A 23,662-nucleotide genomic window follows, 5' to 3' on the forward strand; every position below is an offset into this window, starting at 1 on the left:
TATCTGCCCCTCCCCTTCTGTACATCTATTTCCACTGTAAGTCCTTTGGGGCGGACTGCCTATCACTATACAGAGCCTAACCTAGTGGGGCCGGGATCTCGGTTGGGAGCTCTACAAAGTAATAATTTTGTCCACCCTTTGACATGGAGGACGACACCCATTACCAAGAGAAACTGAAGTCCACCCTGTTGCTGTTTCTGAACACATCTGTCTGCTCTCAGACCAGTCACGCCGCTGCTTGGTTATGTTCAGAAGCACCGTAAGAGCTTTTACCATTCTCCTGGCGTGGCTCACAAGCGACCTGCAGTCCAAGTGCATTCTTTCATTTCATTTTATTTTTTAAATTTTTTTTTTTTACATAAAAAGTTCAGTAAAAATTGGATAAAGTAAAATGATTTAAGCAGTAAAATCAATCTTATCAACATAGCACAAGGCCTGCCAGAAACCCAGGGGCAGCCTGTTCCGGAATATTTACATGATAACAGATTAACCTTGCAGGAGAACAAAAAAAACGAAACAAAACTATCCTTACAAAGTGTTCCCGTGATATCAGCACGTGTCGGGCTAAAAGCAAAACAAAAAAATTATCAATATATTCACATATACGTTAAAATATAATACAGATCTCGGAGACACAAGATGTGCGCATGGGTCAGTGCGCGTAACAGCACCGCCAGATTTAAGACCCAGGTTTGCCTGTCGAGAGGAAGAGTATGGAAGGAGCTGTCTCCGCTCTGCGTCACCTCCTCACTCCCCAACAGTGGGCAACTGCTTCATTTCATACAGAGAAAGGATTAATTCTGTCACAGAATTCACAGCGTCGCATCAGAACCGTGAGTTCCGTCCGAGCTGACGGTATCCGAGGCTAACAGGGAGGATTCCTTCTCCTCGGGTCTCTCCTTCCAAAGGTTAGAGGTGGTTATTCTAAGTCCGTGTCCTCTTTGGGCTTGTAAACCGCCCCGAACTTCTGCATGTATTTCTTAATGTACTCCTTAGTTTTGTGCTTCACATTCTCGTTGCACTCCAGGTCCTCCGGGTTCTTGCAGTATTTCAGCTCCTTGTTCATCACGCCATGAGTCAGCTGGAAAGGAAGCAAGAAATGCAAAGGTTACTCACTGATCCAGGAAGCTGGAAGGCACATGCCTATGAACTGGAAGGACTTCATAAACGTGGGGACAGCTGGAATGGAAAGTGGAACCTTCCTAAAGGCGGAAGCAGAGATTTTTGGACAAGCTGTTCCGCTATCTAATGGGGTACTGCATTGAGCTGGAACTCCAGAAATATTCTCCTATTTACCCTCTCTCATCATAAAAAAACAAGGAAAAATCCAGTGAAACTGAAAGGCTGCAAAAATTTAAGATAGAAAGAACTCCTGCCTTACACAATGAATAATTCACCTGTGGAACTCATTGCTACTAGACATAAGTGAGTCCAATAGCATAGTGGGGTTCAAAAAGGGTTATATATGAATATGGGTAGGGAGAACATCTGCAATTTCCTTAGACAGAACAAAACCCACTCGATGCTCAGAGCCAACTGAGCTACTGAGGGGAGCTAGGAAGAAATTTCCCCTACAGGAAAGTTGTCCAACAATTGACCCAAACAGCGTTTTCACCTTCCTCTGAGGCAGCTGGCGCTGCTGACCACTGTCTGAGACAAGCTAGCAGACTAGGTGGCCCACGGTTTTACTCCTGTCTTCAGCTACAGAATGGCTGCTCACAGCGCATCACGGGCCTTTGGCAATACAGGAAGTCACTGAAGGGAAGTGCCCTGAGCACACTTTTCCACCAGCAAACTTGCTTGTCACGTGCCTGTGGACTGGGTGCAGGTGTGGGTGAAGCTAGGAATTTGTGAGCCAGTCCCCTCTGGACAGGAAAGGTCCAGACGGTGCAGGAAGGGTGTCCCAAGGGCTGTTTGAAAACCACGTCCATCTGCTGTGCATTAGCTCCCTCACCCCACTCCAAAACACTGGGGCCTTCCCAGCACGGCTTCGAGGGGTTACCCAACCGTTCCTGGTTTGGTTTTAACCCACACGTGACGCCCGGGTACCTTGCGTGCTAAATGTTTGAAGTCTTCGGTTGTGGTGATCCTTCCTATTTTGCAGTCAGGTTTGCGGTAGGGGTTCAGGCACTGCACGATGAACTGGGACATCTGGAGGGGGGGACGGCGGGACAGAGAGACACTAGTAAATAGAGCTTTTCATGCCATTGGTGATTAGATACTGACAGTTCTGTACCCAGGAACGTTTGCTGGGAGGGGTAAAACCCCTCCCTCTAAATATGCCTCCCAATCGGCATTTCACAGAAGTGAATTTAAAAGCAACAGCCAGCAGAGCTGCAAGATCGCATTAAACCAAGTTAAACCTTCTGGGTGGAGTCTAAGGGACAGATCCCACCTCCCACTCACACCAGCAGCGGGTGAGAAAAGACCAAGTTTCAGTGTACTAAGCAGCTGTCAGTTACACTGTGTATTTGTGGCAGTTGCCATCTTCAGCCGACAGACGGGGTGGATTGAACCGGGGACCGTCACAGCTCGGGGTAAAGAGCCAACACATAGCCGCTGCATACAAGCAGAGGGGGACACACCACCAGTGGGTTACACACTCTCTTGCTGAGTAATTGTTAAACCATCTCCTTAGGGCCACCTACAGTTTCTTCTCACAGCCATTCCTTTCTCAGCACAGGTGCCCAACCAATACAAGCACACACAAAAGGCCAGCTAAGACAGTGAACCAGCTTTTGAGAAGTAACCAACTAATGGTGGGAGAAATGTAACTATGGACCCAATCCTGAACTCCTTCCCCAGGCAAAGCTCCCATAGGAGTTTAGCCGAAGGCGGTCAGGATTGGGCCCTCTGTACGTGACCTGCAGGGTTATGAATATCTACAGTCTCGGAGCTTTTGCATCCCACCTGTCCTGCAGGATGGGAATTGTTTTTTCCTTTAATGCAGTAACTCCGTGTTATTAACAGGCATTCACAACCTGCCAGACAGGAGCTTCTCATCAGACCAGGACAGTCGTTCCAGAGAGCTGCCTATGTTACCATCTTGCATGGGCAATGGCTCCTCTTCTCTTGCTCAGTTGCAGTGAGTCCATCTCATGAGCCGCCCCTTCCCACAGCCCAAACAGTCCTGACACACCTTTATACCCTAAGCAGGACGTTTTCTATGGTCCTGGGTCCTTCACTCCACCTGCCCTGCAGGGTGAATTCCACTGAATTGCTAGAAAGCGACTCTCCCTTCCTGCAAGACACATGGAGGTGAAATCCTCCCCCATTTACATCAATGGGACCTTTGCCACCAACCTCAGTAGAGCCAGGATTTCCCTCAGGGGATTTTTAAGGCTCCATGATTGCATGTATAGTAAGCTGGGCTAAGGGATTATTGCATTATGAGCCCAAGTCAAGATTCAGACCAACCTCTTCTGCAAAGAACAGGACATCCTGCTGCCCACAAGCCCCACGCGAGCCCATCTCAGGGTCCTTACCTCTTTCCTGAACACTTCTTTGCTCTTCTTCGCCAGCTCACTCGAAGTATCAGCTTCTGCTGTTTTGGGTTTTTTGGAAGACTGCAGGGGGGGAAAAGTCAAACTGTCACTTTCTGAGTTATAAACATAAACCACAAACCAAGATGGTCCCATGCTGTTGCAACAGGAGAGACATTTCCCCATTCCCACCACCGATATTACAAGAACGTGGGGCTGGCCCAACAGCGTCTCTTCCGAGTAATTCTGAAGAGTAAGAGTTCCAATGACGAGAGAGGCTTATCACATACCGCAGTAGTCACTCATCATTACTGGAGCACAGGACTGGGCCTGAATGCGTTGGCCTTTTTCATCACTGCGTTACTTTGCTGACTCACTCAGTTTGTGATCCACTATAAACCCCAGATCCTTTTCAGCCGCACTACCACGTAGCCAGTTATTCCCCATTTTGTAGCTGTGCGTTTGATCCTTCCTAAGTGTAGTACTGGGTATGTCTCTACTGCATTTCATCTTGATTTCATAGCAGCTGTCTGATTTCATTTTCAGTTGGAGTTAGAATCCTGATCTGTTTCTGCATTAAGAGACTCCTTGTGCTCATCTGCAAGGTTCTGTATCAACCTGCATCTCAGCTCTCCTTGCAGTCTACTCTTCCATAGTGCACTCTATGCCCTGGCCACACCTCTCTGACGGCTCGTCTACACGGGAAAATTAACTGGCATAGCTATAGCACGTTATTTACTCCACTATCGCTATGCTGATTTAAGTCCCTTATGTAGACAAGCCCTTGGGCTCTTTTCTTTCACCCATTTGCAACTCACTGCTGATAAACACCCTACTCTTCTCCAAACACCTCAAGACCCATTGCTGCTGGCTCCCTTTCCACTGCTACTCTCAGCTCCGCAGCGAGCTGTTCTCTCACTTGTGCCTGACCACACTGAAAACAAGAAAGCACAAAACAGTAATAAAACAAATGATCTTTGCAAACAGCTCCCTTCCCCCTAGCCACTTATTTTCCTGGCTTCCTCTCCTCCATGTCCTGTCCTTATGTTCTCTAACTCAGAATATGAGCGTCTCAGGCCAGGAAACTTTTCTCTCTTCTCTATGGTGCTATATAAATAATTACCATCCAAAAAGTTAGGAGAACACTAAAGTTGGGAAGTCAAGCACTCAAAAGTCTGGAAATGCCAGAATTAAGGAGAAGACAGCCCGTGATTATGGAACTGAAGACATACCATAATGTATATGCACAAGGGGAACAAATCAATATTGCACCGGCCATCTTAATTCGGCCCCTTGCCTGTATACATTATGGTACCGTCTAATTACACGATCACATACTTTATTTTTTTCCTTAATTCTGGCATTTCCTAACTTTTGAGTGCTTTACTTTGCAACGTTAATGTTTTTAATGATCTTTTTTAATGTCATTTCCTAATTAAAAAAACAAAACAGAATTTCTGTTTTTTCACTTTATCATGTGGAATCACATTGATCCTCACCTCGAGTCATCAGCAGGGTTCAGACCATTAGATCTGCAGCATAGTCCCATCACTTGAGCTAACCGAGTAACTGGTAGCAGTAGCAGGCTGTTAACCTCTATGGGGACCAGGCAGGGGGATGAGACACACTTTGCCAGTCAGTTTCACAGCTGTTTGTCCCCAGTCTGCCTCTTACCCCCACAGGCTCCTCCCCTTCTGCTCCTATCCACCCTTCAACCTCTTCCCCTCCCCCTCTGGCTTTTGCAACCCCTTGCTTCTATTCTCGCTCTGCATTTGAGATAGGATGTTTCCTCCTCCTCCTCTTCCAGGCTGCCTGAGCGCCAGGAGCACAGGACAAAAGCACTCTACTTTCAGTTCTGGTGCGCAGTGCTGCGGTAAGCCAGGGCAAGTCTGGCTTCGCAAGTCCCACAGCCCTGGATTAGAGCATGCTCAGCTGCTCTGTGGTGAGGGTGCACACATGTCTTGTCACAGCACAGGAATCTGCAAGGGGATGAAGTATGCTCAGTGCAGACATTAGCTGCCAAACAAACCTCATGCAAACCACGATTTTTCAGAGGCTCATCACTTCAGAGGTCAAATTGGGAAAGGTTTTCATGGGGATGGCAAAGGCACATCCCTGACACCAGGGCAACTCTCCGGCCACATTTCACGTTCCTGCTCTAAGAAATGGAGCTTCTCAACAAAACGACTGTCAGAATTTTTTAAAACATGGGGAAACAACGTATTTTCCCTTCAGCTCATTTTCAGAAATGGCTGAATCATCTTAGCTGAAACTTTCAAAAACAATTCCGCCCAAGGCAGTCACCCAGCATGGAAAACTTCAGCCCAAACCAGTGAAAGGTTGGCAAAGTTATCAGCAACTGAAAACGGGGTCTTATAACAGTGTTGTAGCCAACCTGATCTTTAGGTATTGCTACCACTTGGCCTGTAACAAATGGCAGATCCATTACACCAATAATCAACATCATTTTGATGCCAAGTGGAAATGCCAAATGGTCTAGTCCTCAGGGGCATACACATTTACATTCATCCTGTTAATGCCTTGGAGTCACCTTCCGCACAATCGGAGGCAAGAGTTTTCAGTATTGCCTTTCAGGCTACATGACACCAAGGGCACAGCACTGGAAATATCTATAGGGAACCTAAGACTGAATCAAAAAACTCCAAGGAACCGCCTGTCCTTATGGCAGACATTCTCAATGGAACACGAATCTGGCTCCCTGCTGATGGATCACTTTCAAGTTACAAGAGGAGCCTATGATTGCTCTGCTGCATTGATGCAGCATGCCAGGTTCAAGTCTGCTATTAAGGACACTTACTGTGCCACCCTGATCCTGTGCAAACTGCTCTGGTGCAGTGGCATGGCATTTTGGAAGTGCTCTGCTGCTATGCTAGGCAGCAATAGCATAACAGATCAGAGAGCTCCCATTCACAGAAAACAAGGTTTGTCTACACGGGACATTAGAGTGCAGCAAACCAGCCTGTGAACCTGTAGTGCACTAGCCGTAACCGTCTCACATGGACACTGCTACAGCGCACTAAAAGTTCTATAGTGCGGGTCGAGGCGCACCCATTTCAAAAGAGCAGTACGTCAAAGTATACTGCAGAACTTTGAGTGCATGGTAGCAGAGTCCAGATGGGATGCGACTGTGTGGCAAGCGAAAGCACAGTAGATTCACACCCAAGTTTCACGCACACCAACATCCCATATAGATAAGCTCACGTTTTCCATGGAAAAAGCTTAAATTGGCACTCCTGGCTCTCTGAACACAGCTGGTTAATTCAGAGAGACCTAATTCAGGTTCCCCATGGATTACTGTGGTTAGCATTATTAGTGCTGAAGTATGTTTTGCTGGAGGCTAGGAGGAGGAAATTGGAGGATTTTTTTCTCATTTTATTTCGTGCATGTTAATGTGCTATTATAAATGCAATTATGATTATGTAACTTTTTCCCCCTTACCCTTCAGAGCACCATGGCTGCTGGTTTCTGGTGCATAAAGCTCTTCTCCTTGTTTCCAGGACAGGTCTGTCCTGATTTCTAAATACTTCCACACCCCCATATTTTTGTGAAAGAGAGAGATGTTAATGCTCGAAGCTATTAGACAGTACTGGTTTACAATCCGCAAACTACGCACATCTGTGGGGATGCCTTAGTTTGTGATAAATGTTTCTAAAGTTTTGTTTCTAAATGGATATTTTGTTCATACAAAGGCTCACAATGACCTTTAGAAAATCAACAGGACTATTTATTGAGACACTACCCAATGCTATCTTAGTAAAGGACCAAAGAAATGGATTACGTAGCATGTAAACTCATCTAAACTCCCCAGATTTAATACACTCCCCAGCTGCCTTAGGCAATATCTACACTAGAGAGCTTTCAGCGTCACCGCTATACCGATGCATTCGTGTAGCCTTCTATGCCGATGGAAAAGAGCTCTTCCATTGGCATAATAAAACCACCTCTACGAGCAGCAGGAGCTGTGTCAGCGGGAGAAGCGCTCCTGCCGACATAGCGCTAGCGCTGTCCACACCGGTACTTCTGCTGCTGTAACTTCTGCTGCTATGGGGCTGTTCTTTTTCACACCCGAGTGACATAGATTATAGCAACAAAAGCAGTAGCATAGACAGCCTTGAACACTTTACATAGCAACACTCCAGTCACCTGCATTATAGGTTTTCAAACAAGGGGAAGGGAGAAAGTATTCGTTATTTTACAGAACCCAAAGGTGTGCTAAGCTCTTCACAATGCAGGGAGAGAAACCAGCTCCACTCCGAGGTTTTCAGGTGCTTGACACCACCAAGGAGGGACAATGAACAGTAGCGGGGGACGGGGCAGGGAAGGGCGAGGGTTATACAACAATTTGAGCACATGGTTATTTGGACTGGTCAGACTCACCACATGGCGGTTCAATGACCAGGATGGTGGTTTTTTGGGAGGGTTTTTTTTATTTTAAAGTTAAAGTCAGTGGTTGTTAGAAATTATGGAGTCACTGCGGACAGTTTAAACATCCTACAGTTAACCCAGGCCTCTCACCCCACTGTAACCCAAAAAAATTGGACATTCATGCTAGACCCACAAGGATCACTTCATCCATTACCGAAGTGCAGCTACCTCAGGGGTAAAACGCAGCAGCTGTAACCGCACAAGACAACACTAGCCAACAGTCTAGTGGGAATGGTGAAGAAGAATGCAGCACTCTGTTGAAACTGCAAGGGCAATTTAGGGAAACCAAATGCTCAACTGGAATTGGAGCAGAGCACCCAGATTAATATGTATTCTCTTACAAACCTAATTCAGGATAGGAGTTCCCAGCTTTGCTGTGGCATGCTCACAAACCCAGCATTTGGCTCACCAGCAATCCTATGCTAGGAACAGCGGTAGGAGATCTAGGAGCACCATGCGTATTTTGTTTGCTGGCAGTGTGTAAAAACATCTGAAAGTGCGTGATCTGACTGTAGAGTGGTCAACACCTCTACGCCAACCCAATGGTTGCGACTCAGAGTGAATGAGGGGTAGGTAGAGTTTGGACTCTGGGATGACAAAGCAGCAGGAGCTGAGCGCGTCTCAAAGATGCTCGGCTCCTCACGTGCAATGAAGTGGTGACAGAAGGATGCTTTGTGGGAAATGAGACACACACAGGTTGCCTCCCCGTACTTTGGGGGATGGGAGGAACTGGTGGCTCAGAAGCAAGCAAAACTGGGCCAAATTGGAGCAACGTGTCCTGAAATGCTACACAAGGAGTTCTTTGACACCACCTGTTTTCTTCCTTCTAGTCTGTGAAGGGACAATCAATCTGTTGATATAAGGTCTTAAAAAACTTAAAAACGAGAGCCCATAGTTTGAAATATCGGGCTGCCATATGGAAAAATCACATTTAATTGCAGCACCAGGATCCACTATTAACGAGTATGGCATACAGCCAGTTTACACTGCGTTTTATATCAGCGCTAGCCCAAAGCCATGGGAAGTCAGACTGGCGCGCTCTCAGACATTTGGCAGGGCCATTTTCATTTCGTTTTACATCCCTCGTAAATCTGACGTGCTGTGAGACAGGACTGGCCTCGAGGGAGCTGTGAATCACCTGGACAGAGAAGTGAAGGAGACGCCGTACACCACAAGCACGTTTCATCTCCACAGCGTTTTAAAAGTTTATTTATTTAATAAATGTAGAAGTGAATTCTAGTTCGCTCTGGGTCTGTTCGACCAAAGTGCAGCTTTATCTACTCCTCTTACCAAAGTTGAACATTTGGCAGTAGCTACCAGTCATTTATTAGAGAACCAGAGCCAAAAATATCTTCGGAAAGGGCCTTTCTAAATCTTCTTGATTTTACATTCGACATGGACATTATCCGGACCACTTACTCATTCAAAAGCAAACAGGATTCTCAGATGAGGGTAATTCATGGTCCTGTAAAGACAGTATGCCCTAATGATAAAAATCAGGGCTTTAGTGCAGATGTTTATCTTCAGATGCATCTGTTCCTCTCGATTTCCTTAAAAAGTAACTCACTGGTTTCAGTCTGGGATCTCTCTCCAATTAAAATTTAAAAAGACAGAAGCAAGCAACAGGTAACTGTTTCTAATAACCCATGCACTACTTTAATCAGTTTAAGTAGTACGTAATGCAAACAGGTCCTGTCTGTTGTATACAAGTATTATAAGACTCAGATTTGTTGAAATTCAAAGATGTAGCTACAGTTGCATTTGGCAAGTTCCAACAGATCAGGGGTTCTCAAACTTTTTTTTGCTGGGATCCCCTTGGAAAATATTTCAGGCTTTGACAACCTCACCTCCCATACCATGCCACCCTTATTTCTGCACTGCTGCTGGTGGCAGTGTTGCCTTCAGAGCCGCTTATCTGGCCATCAGCAGCTGCTGCTCTCACCAACACCTCACAATAGTCTTGCAACCCCATTTTGGGTTGGGACCGCCACTTTGAGAAACATTGCAATAGATACTATTCCACTACCTATCTGAACTAACAACTGAGAACATCAAGAAGGCTGAGGTGTTCAATACCTATATTGCTTCAGTTTCCACTACAATGGTTAATGGTGATCAGATACTCAATGCAATTAATACTAACAAGGGGGAAGGGACGCAAGACCAAATAAGACGAGAAAAGGATGAAGAATATTTAGATAAGCGAGATGTATTTAAGTCTGCAGGGCCTGAGGAAATCCATCCTAGCATTCTTAAGGAACTAGCTGACGCAATCTCAAAGCCATTAGTAATGATCTTTGAGAACTCGTGGAGGACGGGTGAAGCCCCGGATGATGAGAGAAGGGCAAATATAGGACCCATCTTTAAAAAGGGAAACCAAGAGGACACAGGGAATTACAGAGCAGTCAGCTTAACTTCAATTCCTGGAAAGATACTGGAACAAGTTGTTAAACAATCCATTTGTAAGCACCTAGAGAATAACAGGCTTATAAGGAACAGCCAGCCACCATGGATTTGTCAAAAACAAATCATGCCAAACCAACCTAATTTCCTTCTTTGACAGAGTTACTGGCTAGTGGATTGGCAGGGGAGAGGGAGTGAAAGAGAAGCAGTAGATGTGATGTATTTTGATTTTAGTAAGGCTTTTGATACAGACCCACATGATGTTCTCATAAGCAAACTAGGGAAATACAGTCTAGATGAAATCAGATGGGTGCACAATTGGTTGCAAGACCGTTGTTATCAACAGTTTGCTGTCAAACAGGGAGGGGTTATCTAGCGAGATCTTGTGGTGGGGGTCAGTCTTCAATCTGGTACTATTCAATATTTTCATACGTGACTTGGATAAGAGAGTAGAGTTATAAAGTTTGCGGATGACATCAAGTTGGGAGAGATTACAAGCACTTGGGAGGACAGTATTAGAATTCAAAATGACCTTGACAAATTGGAGAATTGGTCTGAAAACAAGAAGATGAAATTCATTAAAGATAAGTTCAACGTACTAAGGAAGAAAAAAAAAAAAAATCAAATGCACAACTACAAAATGGGGAATAACTCACTAGGTGAGCAGTTCTCACACTCGGGGTCACAACTCCTCAGGGGGTCGCGAGCTATGAGCCCCGACCCCAACCAGGCACAGGGTTGTGAACCTCCCTGCTTCCTCCTGCTGGAGAAACATGGGGCGAGCGGTGATACACAGATGCTGCTCCCCCCCAACATTCCTCCGCGCCCCGCAAGGAGCCCTGACTTTGCTCCCCCCCCCAGCCCTCTAGGGATGCATGGAGGAGCAGTTTTCGAGGTGGGAGCAGCCGCTCTGTGCATGCAGGTCTGTTTCCCCAGGCAGGTGCAGGAGGGAGTGCAGGGGTCAGCGGTGAAGATGGCACAGTGCAGGGGTTAGGGGCAAAGGCGGAGTGGGAGCCCGCAGGGGCAAGGGGGGCTCTCACATAGCAAGCTGCTGAGTAAGGGGTCACCAACACAAAAAGTTGGAGAACCACTGCGCAAGGTGGTAGCACTGTTGAAAAGGATCTGGGGTTTCTAGTGGCTCACAAATGGAGTATGAGCCAACAATGTGATGCAGTTGTGAAAAAGGCTAAATAGCATTCTGGACGGGATTAACAGGAGTGTTGTATGTAAGACGTGGAGATAATTGTCCTGTTCTACTTGGCACTGGTGAGGCCTCAGCTTTAGGAAAGATGTGGACAAATTGGAGAGAGTCCAGAGGAGAGCAGCATAAACTTTAAAAGAAAAACTTGACCTATGAGGAAAGGGAAAAAAAAACTGGCCGTATTTAGTCTTCAGAAAAGAAGACTGAAGGGGGGGACCTACTAACTGTCTCCAGCTGTGTTAAGGGAGGTTATAAAAGAGGATGGTGATCAACTGTTCTCTATGTCTACTGAGGGTAGACCAAGAAGTCATGGGCTTAATCTGCAGCAAGGGAGACTTAGGTTAGATATAGGCAGAAAGTTGTTCTGATATAATGTTAATTAAGTGCTCCAACAGGCTTCCAAGGGAGGTTGTGGAATCCCCCTCAATGGAGGTTTTTAAAAACAGGCTGGATAAACACCTGTCAGGGATGGTCTAAGTTTACTTGGTCCTGCCTCAGTGCAGGAGGCTGGACTTGAGGACACCTCAAGGTCTCTTCCAGTCCTGTATTTCCAGGGTTCTCTTTCTTAGACCAACGAACACGGCTTGCTTGATGGAAGCAGAAAGAGAAAGGACATGAGAGAATCTCCACGATCCTGAATACATTTGAAATTTCTAAGGGCGTTCTGCTGTGAAAAGGAGACAGCCAGCCACACACACTGAACCACCACCTAGTATACTGTTCTTTACGTCACAATGCAGTAAAGTAGTTTCAGAGCATGCTGTGCTATCAGATAGTGACCAAAAGCCATTGGTCTGCCTCCAGTTCCTTGCTGACATATTCAGCTGTGAAAATAATGCAATGCAATATTAATATCTACTCCACATGGAAGGCAACAATAACCACTCCACCTGCCAATCTTGCTCTACATGTGAGTTTAACTCAAGGGCCAGTGCTGACTGTGTCAATTAGGCATGGAACTGCTCCCTTGTCTGACAATTTTTCTGATCATAAGCAGGCTATTACCAACAAGAGACTCACCCCGTTTTGGCTTGGGCCATATAGAAACTGGAGAACGAGCAGGTCTGACCATACAATCCTACCTCCGCGTTACGCAGATGTTATGCTGATAGCTTACAACTGAATTACACAACAGTGGATGTGTTAATAATAGACAGACAGTCAAAGCCTTCAGTCCTAATTTCTCCCTCTAGTAAATGGCTAATGTTTTCTCTTGCTCAGAGCACCCTTTCCTACCTCGCCCACCAGCACCTGGCACATATCTGGCTTTTAATAGATTTGCACGCATGTTAAATGAAAAGTCAGCTTGTAAGTCACATATCAAGGAATAGTGTAACATTCCTGAACTGCTGCCACTGAGTATATTTAGGGCTGGATGACCCATGCCTTCAGATCTGAGGGCGATATGCCCCATGGTTCCCCTCCCTCCCACCAAAGTATAACTGCACAACCATGATTTGTTAATTGCTGCTACAGGCCAGCAGTAGGAAGCTTAAACAGGACACTGGATACACCGTTTTGGAGAGAGCAGGCTAAAATGACGGCAAGTCTTAAAACAACACTTACTGAGAGGGGTGGATTTAAAAAAAGATTGAGAAATACATTGCACAGGTAGTCCTGGTTATCTTGAACAAGGGCTAAAACCAAATTGAAATACTTATTCCTGTCTACAGCAAACAGTGCATTGCTGCTTGAAAAGCAATGTCTTATAGTAGTGTTTCAACATTAACATTCTGGATGTTTGGCAGAGTGTAATGAAGTGAAAAATGGTGAACACCACCTTAGCACTTCTCCGTAAACCTCAAAGCACAAGGATTACCATTGTCGACATTTTACAGATGGGTAAACTGAGGCACAGGCGGGCAGGACATGACTTACCCAAGATCATTCTGCAGGTGAATGGCAAGCCAGGAATAGCACCTCCATTCTCCTACCTCCTAAGTCCAGTGCCCTAGCCCCACTGTACAAATGCTCAGTTGCCCCCTCGCCCCCCCCCTTTTTTCTTTTTCTTTTAAGATTCAAAGCAAATACGACTTTTCTCCCCCAATCCAAAAGGTGGCATTTTACATTCAGTATCGTGACCTAAGTGTTTTGCAATAAAACAAACGTTGGATTTAATAATATTTTCATATAAAAATGAGGCAGACATGGGTTTTTAAGTTTTATTGTTGAGGGTTTTTTTTAAAGTGAATTAGTATTCGTATATTCTACTTGCTGGCTGAACATCAAAGCTCAATCATTTCCCTCATCTATGGTATCCAGATCAAAGGGTTAATAATGAAGAGCAGATGAGTTAATTTTGATCCTCTGCACAGCACAAAAGGTAAATGAGACACCACAGAGAGAATACAGAGTAGTCAGATCTCACAATGCAGTCTGGGTATGTACAGAAAATCTACTTGCATCTAGGTGTCTGATTGTGTCAGTAAATACAGGCAGGAGGTTATAAGGCTGCCAAAAGACAAATCCCGAAGTGCAAATTACTCCATACCCTGCTGCTGGAACTGGCTTCAAGCCACCTCTTGGTACAGAATTCAGCCTATTTTTCCCCTGCATGGTAACTCAGCTGCATAATGGTTCAGTGACTTCATCATTAGCATCATGTTCAAACTAATGCAACCCAGAGACTTTTTGATGGGCACTTTTATGAACTGAGTATTAATAATTAAAGCCAAATTTGCAGTCTGCTGTGCCAAACTAAGCCTGATTGCTACCCTCCAGTCCCAGCAAAGCTTCTCAAATAACCCACAATTATAGGCTCCAGCTGGCATGCGCTATAACTTGATTTTGTGGGGTGCAAGTGGCTCCAAAAAATGCCTGGTTTAAAGAATTAAGCCCAAGTGCAGCGGTAAGATTTTGCTATTGGTGGCACAGGAGATATTGTTACAGCTAAAATACAATAACGGAGCTTGACACCGGGGAATGTTTTGGGGCTGTGTGTTGTAACAGGAACATTTTAAGACCCACAGGGCCAAATGACACACTCACTTTTACGTGTAAATTCTTAAGTCACTATAGTGGAGTCACTGCTAATGACAACAGAATTCGGCCTGTAGCATTTAAACTTTTGAATGTTTTTATATCAGACTTTGGTGCAACAGTGAATTGAACTGTGCCACCTTACACATATGGTGTTTACCCTCAGATTTTAAGAGTGAACAAGGGTAGGTCTCTCCAACTGCAAAGAAGTGTTTAGAAGAGAAGTTGGGAAGCGGAGCAGGATTCTTCTTATTTTATTTTAAGATAAGCTCTGTCGTTACACCCTGAAATCCTGTAGCTATCAGACATGAACTAACAATTATCATCAGGTATTTCAGTGATCTGCTCTAAATTGTGATGTCTCAATTCTGACATGCACCCTGGCCGGTTTCACTGTGTGGTCTTTCAACACTTCATGCAGAGGGAAAAGAGTAGTTGGTTTTTAAACTATTAATTCTTTTTGGATAGAGTGTTTAGAAATGGTTACGCCCAGCAGTCTGTCTTGGAATGACGGGGCCAGAGTAAAAACCGAGCCATCTTTTGAAAAGATGCATCTTCTTTCTGTAATGGGCAGAGCACAGGCAGTCATGCCTCGCATCTGACCAAGTGGGAGCACCATAATGTTGTGGTTGTGAAGGGCCAAAGGGAGCCCAGGGATAGTAGGGAAGGACCAACTCATTTCCTGCCCTGTTCTGTTGTTGATCTTGTGATACTGCCTTTGCCACCAGCGAACATCAGCCAGCCCCAGAGCAGCTTCTCAATTCCTCCCTGCCACTAAGCTGTGGGCAGGGAAAGCAATGCTGGCTTCAGAGACCTTTAGAACAGCACTACTCCACCCCCTCTGACTCTCCCCAAACGGCTGAAAATGGATCCCATACCCACATCTTTGCAGCCACAAAGGACTATGGGATACAGGGAACACCAGAACAAATCTTCGTCCATTTTGTGGGTTGTGGTCTAAAAATAGTTGAGAACCTCTATTATAAGCCTAGAAAATTTTAAATGAAACCATGAATATGGTAGCCTCTCCCAACCTGCACACCTTCGCTTCTCCCAAAAAAGATAATACACCTTATACAACCTTCCCAAAATTACGTGTAGATTTTTTCCTAGGTGTACTGTAGAAGTGTTCTCAAGCGGGAGAATGCGATTTCCTACAAATGTGAATAAATAATACACTACAAAGAGCAAAACGCCAGTTAGGAACATGCTTTTGCTCAAAATCCCTCCCTGTGTTTCCACGTGAATGTACCTTTTGCACTGTGCTTTGCAAGCCCCTCCTGCTTTCCAGTGCAGCCAATTTTCGTGGTTTTATGACGAATCTCAATATTTGGTGTGGTGTTTTGTTTTTTTTTAAAAAAAGATCCAGCCTCTGGATTCAAATGATTACCTAAGAATCACAGAATCCTAGAGTATTAGAGTTGGAAGGGACCTCAGGAGGTATCTAGTCCAACCCCCTGCTCAAAGCAGGACTAACCTCAGCTATATCATCCCAGCCAGGGCTTCGTCAAGCCTCAGCTTAAAAACCTCTAAGGATGGAGATTCCACCACCTCCCTAGGTAACCCATTCCAATGCTTCACCATCCTCCTAGGGAAAAACTTTTTCCTAATGTCCAACCTAGACCTCCCCCCCTGCAACTTGAGACCGTTGCTCCTTGTTCTGTCATCTGCCACCACCGAGAACAGCCTTGCCCCATCCTCCCTGGAACCCCCTTTCAGGTAGTTAAAGGTTGCTATCAAATCCCCCTCACTCTTCTCTTTTGCAGACTAAACAAGCCCAGTTCCCTCAGCCTCTCCTCATAAGTCCTGTGCTCCAGCCCCCTCATCATTTTTGTTGCCCTCCGCTGGACTCTCTCCAACTTGTCTATATCTTTTTTGTAGTGGGGGGCCCAAAACTGGACACAATATTCTAAATGCGGCCTCACCAATGCCGAATAGAGGGGAATAATCACTTCCCGTGACCTGCTGGCAATGCCCCTTCTAATGCAGCCCAATATGCCATTAGCCTTCTTGACAACCAGGGCACACTGCTGACTCATATCCAGCTTTTTATCCACTGTTACCCCCAGGTCCTTTTCTGCAGAGCTGCTGCCTAGCTCGTTGGTCTCCAGTCTATAGCTGTGCATGGGATACTTCCTTCCTAAGTGGAGGACTCTGCACTTTTCTTTGTTGAACCTCATTAGATTTCTTTTGGCCCAATCCTCCAGTTTGTTTAGGTCACTCTGTATCCTATCCCTGCCTTCCAGGGTATCTACCACTCCCCCCAGCTTAGTGTCACCCGCAAACTTGCTGAGGGCGCAATCTACCCCATCCTCCAGATCATTAATAAAGATGTTGAACAAAACCGGCCCCAGGACCGACCCCTGGGGAACTCCACTTGTCACCGGTTGCCAGCTAGACATGGAGCCATTGATCACTACTCGTTGAGCCCTATGCTCTAGCCAGCTCTCTATCCATTCTATAGTCCATTCATCCAACCCATACTTCTTTAACTTGCTGATAAGAATACTGTGAGAGAGAGTATCAAAAGCTTTGCTAAAGTCAAGGTATATCACATCCACCTCAACTTTCATTGAAAAAGAAGTTTCTCGTCCTTACGATTGCACAAAAGCCTGAAAACGTGACCTGAGTGAGCCTGCAGGCTCAGACACCGGATGGCAAAGAAAATGAATCCAGAGTGATATATTTTTTAAAAATCTCACACTTGTAAGGCACTCAATTTTAGGGAGCATGGCTCATGATTTTTGAATGCTCAAGGTTGGCGAGACTGCTTTCCTTTTGTTGAAACTGATATTAGGGACCTCTTACTAGGAGAAGAAAACCCTTACACTTCCATTACTAGCCTACTCATCTCATTTTCTGCATACTTTCAGCTCCCTCTATTTTTGACACACAGCTGGCTATTTTAATGACTGTAAGGGTGTGTGTGGTGTGGAGTAAAATACAAAAGCAATAAAACTTGCAGAAAAGGTTCTTTGAATGGCAAGTGAAACAAGATACAGAATCCTTCACTCCAAGGGTTCACATGATATGGGTCCACTAACAACCAACATGTAACTAACTGAGTCTGCTCTGATTATCAACTCTAAGAACAACTTTTTGCCATCGTGTTGTTTCTCTAAGATGTGCTTAAATCCCTTGGTATCTTGGAAATGAGTATATTTTCTTCAGTGTTCTGCACAGAGGAACAGAAGAGTATTTAAGGCTGAACATTAACAGGATTTAAATGTGTTTGTCCAGTGGTTAGGTTTAATACTAGAACATAAAAAGCTCCTAAATGCAACAAGGTTGAAAGAAGCATCTGCTGGTTTTGGCTTGGAGAAAATTGAAAGGAAAGGAATGTAAAGCCACTGGATGCAGAAACCAATCAGAAAACACTTCACATTTCTACAGTGCTTTCTGTGCATGGTTCTCATGGTGCTTTTCTAACAACGAATTAAGCCGCAGTCCCCTCCTGTGACGTAGGTAAAGCCTCTTTTTGCAAATGGAGAAACTGAGGCACCGAGATTAAGTGACTTGGCCAAAGTCACTGTCATAAGTACAGCCCAGAACTCCTTTGCTCCCAGGCCTTGTTAACCACAAGGCCAGCCTATATCTTGTTTATCATCCCAATCCTTACTGACAACTGGCACGAAGAGAAACCACAGATGCCTCTTATGACAGAGGCCTTTAGCATCATGTAGAAAATGTATAAATACAAGCACATGCACAGAGTATTGTGTACGGTAATAGACAGAAAAAGCAAGCAATACCTTATAAGCATTTGGTGTACCCTCTATGCTTCCATCTTGAGACATTAATGGATCCTGGGGGGAAAAAGAAAGGTGGGGGGATTGTTTTCTAAAAATATCTTGGCTGAATGTCTAAACACAAAATTCACTGGAAGACGGTCTTACAAGGCCTTTTACAGAGATGATATTATATGAAGCAGGGAGTTGGGATGAATTTTTAACCACATGGATGTGTAAGTGCAAGAGGCCATAAGTTAAGATTTTGGGCAATGTGTTATTTACTCTGACAGCTATGATCTAGGAAACTGACATCCTTAAGGGTGAAAATTGGGTGCGGGAGGGGGAGGACAGATCTTTCTCAGCAGCTGGTCCAAGACTCTAGAACTCCCTTCAGGAGAAGATGAGAAAGGCGACAGATCTTACTGCCCATAGAATTAAATGCAAAACCAGCTTAAAGTCTAGCCTTTCCTCATCAGCATTACCTATAACAACGAAGGGCAAAGGACAGGAGAAAGAAAAGCTCGCACGAAAACACACTTCCTGCAACCTTCTGGTGAGAGAGAAAAAAATCTAGTTTCAGTGATTGGGAAGGTGCTCAGATATCATGGTGACAGGAAACAGATGAGACCCTACTGTTTATGGATGGATTGATGCCATTATATATGCAGCACCCATGTTTCACAAAGAAGACAGTCCCTGCTGTTGTTTACAACCCAAATTTAAGCATGAACTGAATAGTGACAGTAACAAAGACAATGGAGCTAACGGGAAAGGAGGATGAAGTAAGTTCCAATGAAAGTTCTCATGGCTTCTTTTGTGCATGTCATTTTCTGTGTTGGTATTTTTAAATGGCTTAATTATCAGCTGAAGTTGATGTTTGTTTTGTGGATGAAGGGTTGAGGTGATGGTGGGAGCAGAAAATGGGGTGCTGCTGGTGGTGGTACTGAGGAGACTTCTTGGAGCAGGGAAGCAGCAGAGGTGAAAGGCTGGAGGCCGAGACAGGAAGGTTCTAATTCTTCCAACTACGTTCAGCAGTCTGTCAAGTTTTCATGACGAAGGGCTTGTCTACCAGGGGGATATTCGTACTGAGGTAGCTATCCTAGGGCAAACACCTAGCACAGATGTGCCACACAGATGTAGAATCAGGGCTTACACTAGCATAGCTTACCCTTGCTCAAAACCAACGCAACCCCATATACCATCAGTTCACTGCATTTATGCTGGAGGGTTTGCACTAAGATAACTTACCAGTACAGATATTCCCAGTGTAAATAAGCCCTAAATCACACCATAGCTGGTGCTGTGGATGGAAGAAATACCTACATTAAGGCACATTTTAACTTGAAGAATTTGAGTTAAAATAAGAATCTGTCCTTTTCTTGCTTTGTGCCCAAAGACTACTGTGTTAGACATCTCCAACCAGACAGTGGATGCAGCTGCTTCTCACACCGAGGGAGCTAGGGTTAGATCACAAGTTTGGCAATCACGTTAGCAGCTAACGAAGTTTTGTCAGAAACAAAACACCCACTAGACATTTTGTTGGCCCAATCCTGTTTTTATGAAATGCATGAAAGAACAGAGCCACAAACACACACCCCTTCCTACCAAGAGGCACTTCAACCTGATACACTGTACCTTTAATCAAAAGCTAAAACCTCAACGGACTCATTGTTCTACCCTTTGAAATGTTCACCTCAGTCTTTTCTATTTCAGTCTATTCATTTACTGCATATCATTGGAACAAGAGATCCCAGATTTTCGCCTAAGCTATTCTCTGTAAGTCCTACATTCCAGTTTGACATGGTTCCAAATCATATTTAGTAAAAATTCAAGTCTTTTACTTTGAATAATTCTATCTGTTTTAAGATTATTTGTAAAACCACTCCACTGACAATTTTATCTGTTGATTTTACCCACTTTCAGAATATTTGTAAAAATCCTATTTTATATGTGCTTAAGTCAAAAATGAAATAATGTTTGCTTTAAAAGACATGTAAGTTCTTCAGCTAAGTTTGCACTGAGTGATTGGAGTGTGAATGGCTGAGCAATTGAGGTGGGTGTAGACAGGGAGAGTTATTGAACAATTGGTCTAAGTAAGGGATGTCGAAACATGATGAAGAAAACACCAGCCTCACCTCAAAGGTTTGAGGGAGGAAGAAAGGAGTGAAGATGACTTTTACTACTCAACTGGCTGAAGAGGAGTCCACCCTGGAAACTCTGGAGTCAGCCCACTTCAAAGGACAAAATCTGATCAGACTTGCAACAATGTGGGTGATTAAGGATCACACCAAATGCAGATGCAGCATGCCAGTGCAAAACCCATAGACTTACATGAGGTCTTTTCCCTATAAAATGGGACAGAAAGATGAAGGCTGGAGGTTTGGGTCTACATCACCACACCATCCAGGAGTACCGATGAGCATTGACAGAACCTTGCTCCTCACCCTCATGCTACAGTCACCTGGCCAGTGACTACCACCAGCACCAAGAGTCTGGTAACTATAACATACATAGGGGTCTCACAGATGTTTGTCTGTCTCCCTGTCTGTGTATGCCTCTCTGTGTGAATGAGTGTGAATGAAAGTACCAATTGAAACATGTGTCAATGAAGTACACTTTATTAACAAGAGTCTCTGTATTTGTAATCACTAGGTAAAGCACAATATTGATATTGATACAATGTTAAGCCTGTTTCCCTGGTATTTACATTATTGATATTATTTCACTAAGTAAAGCACAATATTGATATTGTTACAGTGTTGATCCTGTTTCCCTGGTATTTGCATTATTCATACTATTTACCAAATTTCTGTATTCACAGTAAATGTGGCTTGTTGCCTTATCACCTGAAAAAGATCCTGTGATATTTATTTGGATAACAATTTGAGAGTCTCTGCTTAAAAAATGCCCAAGACAGGAATACTAACTTGTTACTGCAGGTCAAGTAAGGTACGTTAGCTTCACCAATGGGCAGTGGAAGATGAGAACTGGGATTGGAATCGTGGTGTCGCAGGCCAAGAATAAAGTGCATTTGCAAACACCTGTCTGCAATGGTCAGCAGTTATTACACAGTTCTGCCTCGAGTGCAGGGGACTGGACTAGATGACCACTGAGGTTCTTCAGTCCTATATTTCTATGATTCAAAGGGAATGGCATGGAGCAAAAGACGCTTGAGACTGGAACGGCAAATATTTCAGTAGGCCACAATTGTACAGGGATGAAGCTTTGTAACTACACTGGAACAGAATCAAAACAGAATGAGAGGTTAAAGACAAGACCAGGGACCACTGGGAGAAAGTAGAGAAGCAAAGCTCGGTGCAGTGCAGAAGATCTGTCTCTTGCTGGTCTGCAGTCCAACATGTCCAGATGTGCATCCTGCAGAGCTGATGGCAGTGTGCCCTCACACACAAATGTGAAAACTGAAGTACTGCAAAACTCCTGGGGCATGTCCCTACTCTTGATCTGCTAACAGATACAAAATAGTTCAAAGAATTTCTTAGATCGTCTAATTTACTGAGAGGGGTTCTCTGCCGAGAGTATAAGGAAAAGGTCACTTTCTAGTATGCAAAAATGGGATCCGAGTTTGGTTTTGGGTTGGGGAAGTGATGTTTTGGGCATTAATTGATGTGTAACTGGAGAGTGGGTTAGAAAATATGAACATTTTTGACGAAAAACCTCTTTTTACCAAAACTTTCAATTTAAATTTTTTTCAACCAGTAGTGAGAAGCTGACTGGAAAACAGGCTGAATGTGCCACTGAAATTTTGTCTAAACCACCATCCCTTTTTTAAAACAAAATTTCAATGTAAAATGTTGTTGATAAATCAAAATTTGGAAAATTTTGACCCATTCGGCTTAAATGTCCATATTGCAATCTTAGATCCTGTTTACACTACAGATACAAATGTGGTTTTCAAACCAACACATGACACTCCTCTGACCCAATTACATGGTTGTGTCCTCACAACAGGTTTTTCCCATGACACAAACGTGTCAACCCTATTTATGCATCGAAACCTAACATCTTATCTGCATTTGCATCACTGCACAGTGGAGAAAATCTGGGCAGCTCTCTCCCAGCCTCATTGGAGGACAGGGTCTGAAGGACATGCACAAAGAGTGGCACCAGAATCACACAGGGCAATACACTTTAGGGTGTCCTTCCGTAGGGAGGACTGGGAGGAAGAACGACTGGCCAAACCAGTTGCCTAGATACCATCAGTGGGTCCTGTGTACACTTCAAATTACAGCGTGCCAAAACAATTATAGGTAGACAACCACGCACCAGCCTGAGCCTATGACAGGGGTGAAACATTTAGTTGCCATGGATACTAACAAAATTGCAAAACTGGTGTTGCATGTGGACACACACCATGTTCAAAATCAACTATAACTCTACAGACTCAATCTTTAATATAGACAGGGCCACGCTGAAAAGAAGGGAGGAAAGGGTGGAACATGCAGAGATGAGTTGAGACTGTCCAAATAATTTTGTTTAAACCAATGAAAATAAAGATTTGGAGCTGAAACCTGCTCAGAGCTCCCACCAATGGAGGATTCTTCCCCTGAGAATTCCCATGGGTACCATTCACAGCTCTCGTGTCTCCAGCATGTGCTTCTTCTGCACACAAGACACAAGCAAGCTGCTCTGCTTGTGAGAGTTGGAATTGGCTGGCATTTTGGAAGGGACGTGCTACAGTTATTCTCAGCACCTGCCCTCTTCTGAAATGAAGACTGAGGCAAGGAGGAAAAGAGAGTCTTGTTCGAATAAACACAGTAGGGGGAGTTATTAAATGAACGCTGACAAATGGTTTAGTCACACAGATGACCCCAACTTGACAATGGTCTTAACCAATACGAAATAATGTAACTGTGCACAGAAGGCCTGATGTGAACTCACTGTCTCATTGCTCTCTCCCCTTGCCTGAGGTTCAATTATAGATCGTCTTATCACTGTGTTTAGACAGCACCTGACACAATGTGGCGGTTCTGGCCCTGTGCACCTTCAAGACAAACAGTATTCCATTTGCAAAAGTGCACGTCGTAGAGCAGTTTTTAAACTTCCGATAAGATGGGCGTTACTGTGCAAGTTATATTTCGCATATGGAAATTTAAAATGCTAATTTAAGGATCAAAATACTCTGAAGTCTACCATCTTATGGCCAAGAAATTAAGACCAACACAAGCAACTTTTGTTTCAAACCTACAGACAAGTACTTTGCGGCTCTCTAGTAGCTGCAACAAGCAAACACCATTCCCAAGAACCATGAGGTTGAGGGACTGGTGCACAAGGCCCCGGATGTGGCATACAAAAATGACGCAGAAGCTGAAATTAAAACGTGATCATCTTCGGTAATTCAGCTGGTTTTGGAACATGCAAGGTGGATGGAAGTCAATGCTCATCAAATGAAAGTCTAATCA

The 23,662-nt window shown here is 44.4% G+C and overlaps 1 protein-coding gene across 6 annotated transcripts in view; it reads right to left on the reverse strand.

Moving 5' to 3' along the window:
* Nucleotides 1–317: 317 nt before the first annotated feature.
* The window catches only part of SETD2 (SET domain containing 2, histone lysine methyltransferase), a 158,336-nt gene continuing 134,991 nt past the window's right edge, over nucleotides 318–23,662 (reverse strand). For 3 of the 6 annotated variants that reach the window (XM_067530448.1, XM_067530446.1, XM_067530447.1), the window contains 4 exons: nucleotides 18,264–18,317; nucleotides 3,486–3,566; nucleotides 2,050–2,151; nucleotides 318–1,081 (listed from right to left, as the gene is read on the reverse strand). In XM_067530448.1, the coding sequence (XP_067386549.1) occupies nucleotides 920–1,081; nucleotides 2,050–2,151; nucleotides 3,486–3,566; nucleotides 18,264–18,317 (399 nt within the window). In that variant the 3' untranslated portion in view covers nucleotides 318–919. Of the gene's footprint in view, nucleotides 1,082–2,049; nucleotides 2,152–3,485; nucleotides 3,567–8,346; nucleotides 9,479–18,263; nucleotides 18,318–23,662 lie in introns of those variants that run through there. The other 3 variants (XM_067530449.1, XM_067530450.1, XM_067530451.1) reach the window with 3 other exon arrangements.

The sequence above is a fragment of the Emydura macquarii genome, unplaced genomic scaffold (genome assembly GCF_026122565.2).
Source record: "Emydura macquarii macquarii isolate MOO-44397 ecotype Brisbane River unplaced genomic scaffold, CSIRO-AGI_Emac_v2 contig_3080, whole genome shotgun sequence".
NCBI lineage: Eukaryota > Metazoa > Chordata > Testudines > Chelidae > Emydura > Emydura macquarii.